Genomic DNA, 8,725 nt, shown 5'->3' with positions numbered 1-8,725 from the left:
TGAAAGATCCTTTGACGGTTATGTTTTTGTACAGGTTCATATAAGGGTCAACTTCAAACAAGTATTTCTCCTAGAATATGTAGTTTTACGTAATCCGAAACCTATCAATTTAAAGATTTTTTAGCCTTCTTTCCAATGTCGTAAAATTCTTGTCAATCCGAGTCTCAAGTAAAATGTTATGTTCATTTTACTGAGGAACGGTTAGAACAGAACTATACCCAGATGAAATTTTTCATCTTTTCTTTTCATTTCATATTCTTGGAGGGGTATTTTCGCCCTTTCCGAATGTCATAACCCCAAAATATTTTAAAACCTTTCTCTTCATCAGTTTCAAACATTTTTCCAGCCCTTACAACCTTTCTTCTTCCTTACAAACTCAAGCTTAAGAAATATAAGAGAATTTGGTTAAGAATCAAGCTTAGTTCCCTTCTTTCCTATCACTAGGTTCTCTAATGTTTGGAGGTATGTAAGACTATCATTTTTATGTAAATTTCATGCCCAATAAATTTAGTTTTCAATATAAATTAGAGTTTAATAAATTTCCACACTCATATTCCACAATTATACGCACAAGTATATTTCTCAATACGTTCTTGGAAAACAATTGTTCTTTGTCAGATTTGCTTAGAATTATGTCAATTTATGTGATCTTTATGCCAGCTTTAGCGGTGGAAAACTAGTTACTTTGTAAATTTTTATAAATTCATGAGTCTCTTGAATCTTATAGACAAATTGATCTTTTTTATGAATTCGGAGACTTACACCCATATGATTTTTCAAAGTGTTGAGTTTGCTTAAAGATTGAAATTTTCTTTGTTGCTGAATATGGATTATTTTTATTCTCCAACAAGAATGTTGTGAATTATTCTTATCATTACAACAGGTTGATGATTGGATACCCCTCATTACATGATATGAATATGATCCTGAACAAGGTTATTTAAAGTCATCTCATAATTTCCACAAAAGCAGGGTATGCCATGTTCATGAATTATAACATAACGAACCATAAAATTACTTATCATGCTTATCCAGTATTGAATATGTTAACTCATTAATATAAACCTATTATGGTTAACTCCCAATATGAGTCCAAATTGTCTATACATATTTATGAGCCTAAAAAGTTCAAACCATTAGCATGAGCCTAAAAAGCTAAACTATGAACATGACCGTAACAAGACTAATAGTTTGATCAAGAGCTAATCAGATAAATAAGATAACGTCATGAGTATAAGGGAGTTAGTTAGATGACTATGAAGGCATAGGTTTAAATGAAAAATGTCTAAAACTATGTTTGCTAACACAGGATAAAGATTATTCTGCAAGTCGGATGACTTTTTTTTCATGTGTCCCAAAAAGGGGTGAACCATGGATACTTGCTAGCAAATTATGTCATGTCTTGTCCTATGCCTAGCAAGGTATTGGATGGCTTAGCTGATCAGGATGAGATCAGACTCCATACGCTCATATGGTGGTTTATGACGGTTCACTATTTTATCCCACAATAAATAAAAGGAATTAAATCTATCTTACTTGATCAATAATAAATTTTATTTATAGTCTTGTTCCTTTCTAGTTGCCTTCACTTACATTTGAATTTCATTGTCGTTTCTAACCTCTTATTGTACTACCCTCCTAAATTAGTTTTACATTCCAATACATTCCACGTATTGACCGTCTTTGGCGCTACTTCGTTTCATGATGTAGGTTCTGGATCTCAAGTCTACGGTCAGGCACCTTATTAGGATTATCATCCTCTGCTACTAGTGAGACTCCTTTCTACTTGGGGAAAATTTAGATATGACAATTTCTCGATATTTCTTTCAGTATCAGAGTATGCCAGAGCCTTTTTCGAATAATTATAGTTAGTCACTAGATGCTTCACAGACTGGTTTAGTTGTTAGACATATTTTGTAATTTTTTGTCTTATTTATCATGACTATTGCATCTTCAGGCGTTAAGTGATATTAATGAACATTGATGAACGATTTTCTTCTTTCAAAAATCTTATTTTACATTGTTTCCTCTCTATTCATTATGTTAGTTGTATGCTCATGTGATATGCCAGAATGTTCACTCATACTAGCAATAGTATCGGGTGCATGCCACGTGTAGGGCCTCGACTTGGGGCATGACAAATAACAAAGCAGAGATATAAAACTTGTGAAATACATTCTAGCAGGAAACATGTAAGAGAGATTTTGAGAACCTAAGTTGATCTATGAGTTAAAAGTCTTGAAGATAAAGGAACGAACATTGTACACATAAAGAAATATATGATCTTTCAAATAATATATAATTTGATGTTTTTATGATAAATAAGATAGATCAAGCCCTATACTTGTACTAAATAGTAACATTCTTGCCTAAAAGAAAGTAAAAGGAAAATATCAAATATACTATGGCAAAAGGACAAAGATACAATGCCACAAAATATACAATGCAGTAGCTTGTTGTATTTTAATTGTCTTTCATGACTCGTAATTGACACAACACAAAATAAAGCTTGTTACTTGTCCTTCTATTCTTTCCTTTCTTTCTTTTCTTTCTCTTCTTTTTCTTCTTTCTTCACTTTCTCTGTTTTCTCTTCTTTCTCTTCTTCTGCTTCGTCACCTCGCCATAAATCGGACAAGGTAGGTAGCTTGTACTCACCAGAATAAGTGAGGGGAATGGTGAAGTTGCCAAAGACAGGAAGGTCAATAATGAAACCCAGCTCAAGTGTATAATCAATATCCCAATCTGCTGCAATGTCCCTCACTAAGCTCAATAATGCGCTATGTGGAACCTTCGTTGGCACGTCTACCATGGTTGTGCTTTTTGCCTTAAGTGATCCCGGGTCTGGAATTAGACCTGAGGCTATTATCCTGGAATTCAATTCAAAACTGAAGCAATCAACTAGAGCGTGAGACACTTGACAAACGCCCTTAAGCACACATGAAAATGAAAGTAACTTCTAGTGTTGGATGATTTTTCTATAACAAAAAATAGAAAAATGAAGTTTGTATGATAAAATCAAAATAGAATGTGCATTACTGAAATTTACCCCAAATATCCTCAGACACATGAAAAGGAACTCACAAACATTTCTTTCAGTTATTCTGAAATATGTTTAGTCAATTACTATTAGAAGGCATCTACAAAATTTTAACGTGTTAGAAATTTCTTTGCAAAGTTTGAATGATAGCATATTTTGAGAAGCAATCAAATTGTAACAGAAGAAGTCCAAATTAGTCCCGTAAGTTTGGGCTTAAACTTAAAGTCTACCTGTAAATATACACTTGAGCAACAATCATCCTTGTAGTACTCAAAAGTGCTTCAATGTATATTTAAAGGATGTTTTTAAGTCTTAGCACAAACTTAAGTGATTATTTTGAGTTTTTCTCTAAATCTTAACACAGTACTGTTTAATCCAGCAAGGTAATTCTTTAAAAGTTATTATCTTCTTTCATCTATACTTTTTTTTAACCATGATAACCCATAGCCGCTATAACCTCTATCACAATCCTCTTCCCTTTGGGTGAGCACTTTTATGCACTGGGTAAAACCCCCAGTATCTAATAGCCTACAGACCACACAGAGGATGTAAACCACACTAGACAAACCCTGTGCAACAAGCTCGACTCAAAACACATTGAGGAGGGATCGAACAAATCAATATTGGTATTGCATTATTTGGAAAAATTTCTTAATCAATTATTTTACATTAAATAAATAAAATAGCAAAAAAAAAAAATTTAACTGCTCCTACATATGACTTTAAGCAGCAACAACGTGAAATGCAATGTACACAAGAGGCAACAAGCATATATAATATACGAACTTATTAAATTTGATTGTGTTCGACTATAAGTTTATACAATTAAATTCATTTCAGTTTTGAGATAACGGTTCAACATTCTAATATTCTTTATAATTTTAACAATTTTTTGCATATATTTATTTGTTGCATCGAAATGATATTGAGTTTAGTTAAACCAACAAAGTATGGGCACTATTCATCTCATGACCCTAAGTAAGGGTGTTCATAAGAGATGGAAAATTGAATTAGATCGGGAAAAAAAAGAACCTAATGGTATTTTTTTTCTTTTGGACTGGTTTGATTTTAATTTTCAGTTTTATAAATTGGAAAAAGTTGGTCTAGATTGAGTTTTAAGCAAAAAATGATCAAAAAATTCAAACCATAGCCTCACTATATAAATACCTAATTTAAAACCATAGTTGCACATTAACTCAAAAATCAACAAATTGAAGCTATGAAAAACGACTTAATTAATCTGACTTAATTCTAACATTTGAAAACCAAATTTAATTAATTTGGTTTAATACCAATATTTGACAACCCCACTTAATTGATTTAGTTTGATTCCAGCATTTGAAAAAAACAGCTTGATTGAGTTGGTTTCCTTACTTACCTAAATCAAATCATGAACAGCTCTAACAGCAAGTAGGGCATGATCGAAGGAAATTCATAATAGACCTACCATTCAACATAGATATATTGGTAATCTCTAATTTCTCTTTTTGCACCTTTATCGTCCCTCAACCCCTCTCTCCCACCGAGATACATTGATCACAAATAAAATTAAAGAAAAAGAAGGAAGAAATGGGAAGTGAGAATTAACCTGCCGGCGCTTTTGACAACGTAAGCGATCTCCATGATAGGAATTAGAACTTGGTATGGATTTGTAACAGAGACCTTAGCATGATACGAAATGCTATCAAAGCTAATCTTCTTCACATCCACATCCACAACCGTTGCTTCTGGCTTCTCCATGTCCACTACTTTCTTCGCCACCTTCTCTAATACATAATTCCTCGTCTTGTCTACGAAATCCATCCTTCTTCTCTTTCTTCGTATCTCTCTTAAACAAAAAATATGGAAACAATGAGATTGTCAATATAAATGATAAGATAGACTTGAATGCCTGTCAATTGATATGATATATGATTTAAAAATTTAGAATGGATTAACTTAATCCGCAACCGGCTATCCATCGATTGTGAGTGTACATATATATGTTTCCGTAATATGAGTAGATATTGTTATTAACGTAAGGGGAATTTATGCTTTTTTAGTTCATGAAATATCCACGTGTTTTGATTTTGTTTTTTCCTTTTTCTTTTTTGGTTAAACACATTTAATTTTTTATTGATTGAAATATATAATTTTGATCCTCCAACTTGTGGATTTTCACAAATTTAAGAGTATTGTTAATTATTTTTTTTAAAGAAAAGGCTTAAATATGTCATTGATTATCGAAAATGGTTCATCTATGCCATTCGGTATAAATTTGGTTCATCTATGTCTATCGGCTATTAAAGTTTTGCTCATCTACTACGTCGCTGCCTTTATAGAAAAGTTCATTCCTGCCATTATTTTTAAAGGTAGTTTTGCAAAATCATTTTTGTTACATAACCTCTTATAGAAGTCCACGTCGTCAAATCTAAATCAACCAATATTATTTAGAATCAAAATAAAAAATTGAACTCATTGAAATAAAATCCACACTACAAAAAAGGGATCAAATTGCGGGGGTTAATTTTGCAGTTTGTGGGGGTTCAAAATGTAATTGTGGGGGTTTCCAAAACCCCCAGAATACAGGCTGTCACAAATGAGTTACAACATTTTTTTTCGACCCCCATAATTAATTTACGGGGGTTATTTTGTGGCGGTCGAAACCTCCGTTACTCTATGTTTATTTTTTTATAATAAATTTTTATTTAAAAATTTTTAAAACCTCCGTAAATTTATTTTAAAAAAAATTAGTGGGATCCAAAAATTATCAATACAAAATTATAAATTCTAATTTTAGCATAAATTTAACTATTTTTGAAAAAAATCTACAATTAATATTTATTTAATTCATATATCATAAACACAAAATAACAAATTAAACATTGTAATTCATAAGGATTTCAAAAATACACTAAACATTAAATTTCAAAATTAAATTTAACATTAGCATCTTCATCCTAATATTAAAAATTAAAATAGTGTAATATTAATAATTACACATAAAAAAAGTTGACAGCCAATGATAAATTTGGCAGAACACCTCCACTTGCAATAGTAACACCCACTAACAACTTCCCCAGCACTTCATCATTCCTTATTGCAAACATAGATGCCTTGGAATAATCATTGTTAGAACACCTCCACTTGCAATAGCAACACTAGCCAACAACTTCCCTAGCTCTTCATCAATCTTTAATGCCAATATCGAATGCCTTGGAATAATCCTCGATTTTAAATTGTCGCTCGATGCATTTTCAGCCAACTCCAATATCTATTACACGCAAAAAAATTTTAAAAAATTACAGATCTGAGAAGAAAATCAAATGGAATTTTTAGTTTGTGTTTTTAGTACCTCAGCAGCAAGGATTCAAGAACAGCAACGAGATAAATAGGAACACCAGATTCAACAAGTTGAGCAAAGAGACCCTTCTTTAAGTCACGAGCAATACGACCAACAGGCCATCATATTCAATCAAATAAAAGAAAAAAAATATCTATGGCGGTAGGATCTATTTTAACGAAGAAACAAAAAAGCTTGGAAGAGTTGGTGGCGGCGCGGTGCCTGCCCGCCAGTCGCTTCTATCAACGGCGACAAAAATGGAGTTTTTCGAGACATATATTTAAGTAAAAGGGAGGACGGCGCTGGATTGTTTTTTTGTGAGAGAGGAGAGAGGGTTGTGGAAGTGTAGTTGTTTTTGAGAAAAAAATGAAGTTAGGGTTTGTAGTCTTGTTTAAAAGAAGAGGAAATGATGTTGGGATTTTAGTCATTGGATCAAATTTGATCCACGAATAAAATTAAAAGAATTTAAAAAATGATCTAAAACTGAAGCTTTATCAAGTTGATTTAGGTTGCGGATTCATAAATATAACAATAATGTAAAAAAAAAAATATAATCATTCTTATATCATTTATGAATAAAGCAAGTACATAAAAAATATAATACACAATATGTTAGTTTAAAATCAACAATAATAAATTAATAAAATATTATATTTGAATTGATAAATCATAAAAAACAATAAAATAATTTATATATATATATATATATATATATATATATATATATATATATATATATATTTTAAAATCATGGATATGACACATCATTATTTATTTAATATCAAAATAACACGTAAAAAAATATTAATATTAAAAATTAATAATTTCTAATAAAATAGCAGCCTAAGAGGAGCATCGGGATATTAAAATGGAGTGTCAACAGTCAAAATGAGCATACACTGTACAATTATTATTGTTCAGTGTTAAGAGTTTACTTCAAAGTTTTATACAAATAAACTACTACTTCATGAACTTAATACTGAGGATAGTTTGAAAAAAAATAAAAGTTATTACAAATATACCAACACTGCTATTTAAATATAATAATAAATTCATAGTAATAATAAACTAAAATATATTATAAAATTATTATTCTTACAAATAAATTACGTATGTTACATAAAAAATATTATATAAAAATTATCAATAAGAAATTTGAAATGAATTAAGCCTAACAACAACAACAACAACAACAACAACAACAACAACAATAATAATAATAATAATTAAAAAAAATCAATCAAGGTGACATCTTTTGATTGTTTTCTCTATGTGATTTCGAAAAAATTAATACAATAACTAACCCTATTTAGTCCCATAAATTGGGATCTGTGGAGGGGATAGTGTACGCAAACCTTACCGCTAAGGTAAATAGGTTGTTTTCAATAGACCCCCTGTTCAAGAAAAATAGTCTAAAGTTGTCAAATTTTAAAAAATAATGAAAATTGATTTGATATTGACCATTGATCAAATATGATGAACGTTTAAGATTAGAATTGAGGGGATGAGTCAAATTAGTATTAGAAATTGGGTTAAAAAAAAGATGAAATGGGGATTTAGATTGAGTCAAATTAAACTCAATTGACATAAATTGAGTATCAAATGGCTAGAATTTAAATAAATTAGAAAAATTAAATTGAATTAGGTTGATATTTAATAAATATAACAACTATATAAAATGAATATTAAAAAATAAATAAAATTACTTTTAAAATTAATAATAAATAAATTATGTCAATAAAATTAGCTCGATCATACGATTTACACGTATTATTCAAAATATTTGGATATACAGATTTAGTATATTATTACCTTGATCAATTGATCATATGATATCAATGTATTCAATATATAATTGAATATATTTAATTTTTTAAAATATAAAAATTATATATTTAATAGTAAATTAAAAATATCAAATATCAACGAACAACGTCATTTTTATTAAGTTAATTTTTATTTATTTTTTAACAAAAGTGACACTGTTCGTCTATCTGTCGCTTTTTGTAAAAATACAGAAAAATAAAAATAATTAAAAATTGTGATGGATACAGGGGGTTTTAACCCCCGTAATTATATTCGATGAATATCGGGGGTTAAAAACCCCCGCAAATATATTCGAAGGATATCGGGAGTTAAAAATCCCCACAAATATATAAATTTTAGCGGCAAGTTTGTAACCCACGCAATTCATATAATTTTATAGGGGTTAGCAAAAAACCCCCACAATTAACCTTGTTTTTTGTTATGCCAACACCATGAATGGACTTGATTTTTATTTTTAATTAATTCAATTTTTATTTAACGGTGTGGGTCAAAAAAAAAATTTTTAATGGGTTCAAGTTTTAATTTTGATTTTAAGTAAT

The 8,725-nt window shown here is 29.9% G+C and overlaps 1 protein-coding gene and 1 pseudogene across 2 annotated transcripts; both read right to left on the bottom strand.

Annotated features, from left to right (window-relative positions):
- Positions 1 to 2,283: 2,283 nt before the first annotated feature.
- Positions 2,284 to 5,038, bottom strand: LOC107844923 (desiccation protectant protein Lea14 homolog). Of its 2 annotated transcripts, none has more exons than XM_016689242.2 (2): positions 4,626 to 5,038; positions 2,284 to 2,867 (listed from the first exon to the last, which is right to left on the bottom strand). In XM_016689242.2, the coding sequence occupies exons 1-2, from the start codon at positions 4,838 to 4,840 to the stop codon at positions 2,525 to 2,527; spliced, it is 558 nt and encodes a 185-aa protein (XP_016544728.1). In that variant the 5' UTR covers positions 4,841 to 5,038; the 3' UTR covers positions 2,284 to 2,524. The 2 variants fall into 2 exon arrangements, with proteins under 2 accessions (XP_016544728.1, XP_016544727.1); XM_016689241.2 differs by having other exon boundaries at positions 2,284 to 2,885; positions 4,626 to 5,012.
- Positions 5,039 to 6,012: 974 nt separating this feature from the next.
- LOC107844241 lies at positions 6,013 to 6,481 on the bottom strand (annotated as a pseudogene).
- Between the last annotated feature and the right edge of the window lie 2,244 nt (positions 6,482 to 8,725).

This window comes from Capsicum annuum, chromosome 10, assembly GCF_002878395.1.
Source record: "Capsicum annuum cultivar UCD-10X-F1 chromosome 10, UCD10Xv1.1, whole genome shotgun sequence".
NCBI lineage: Eukaryota > Viridiplantae > Streptophyta > Magnoliopsida > Solanales > Solanaceae > Capsicum > Capsicum annuum.
This window is presented reverse-complemented; position numbering and strand designations above follow the sequence as displayed.

Excerpts from the sequence above, each read along its gene's own strand:
- LOC107844923 (XM_016689241.2), bottom strand. The coding sequence starts at position 4,840 with ATGGATTTCGTAGACAAGACGAGGAATTATGTATTAGAGAAGGTGGCG. Across the intron at positions 2,886-4,625 it reads GTTGTCAAAAGCGCCGGCAG|TTTTGAATTGAATTCCAGGA; the intron begins GTTAATTCTCAC and ends TGATTGCTTCAG.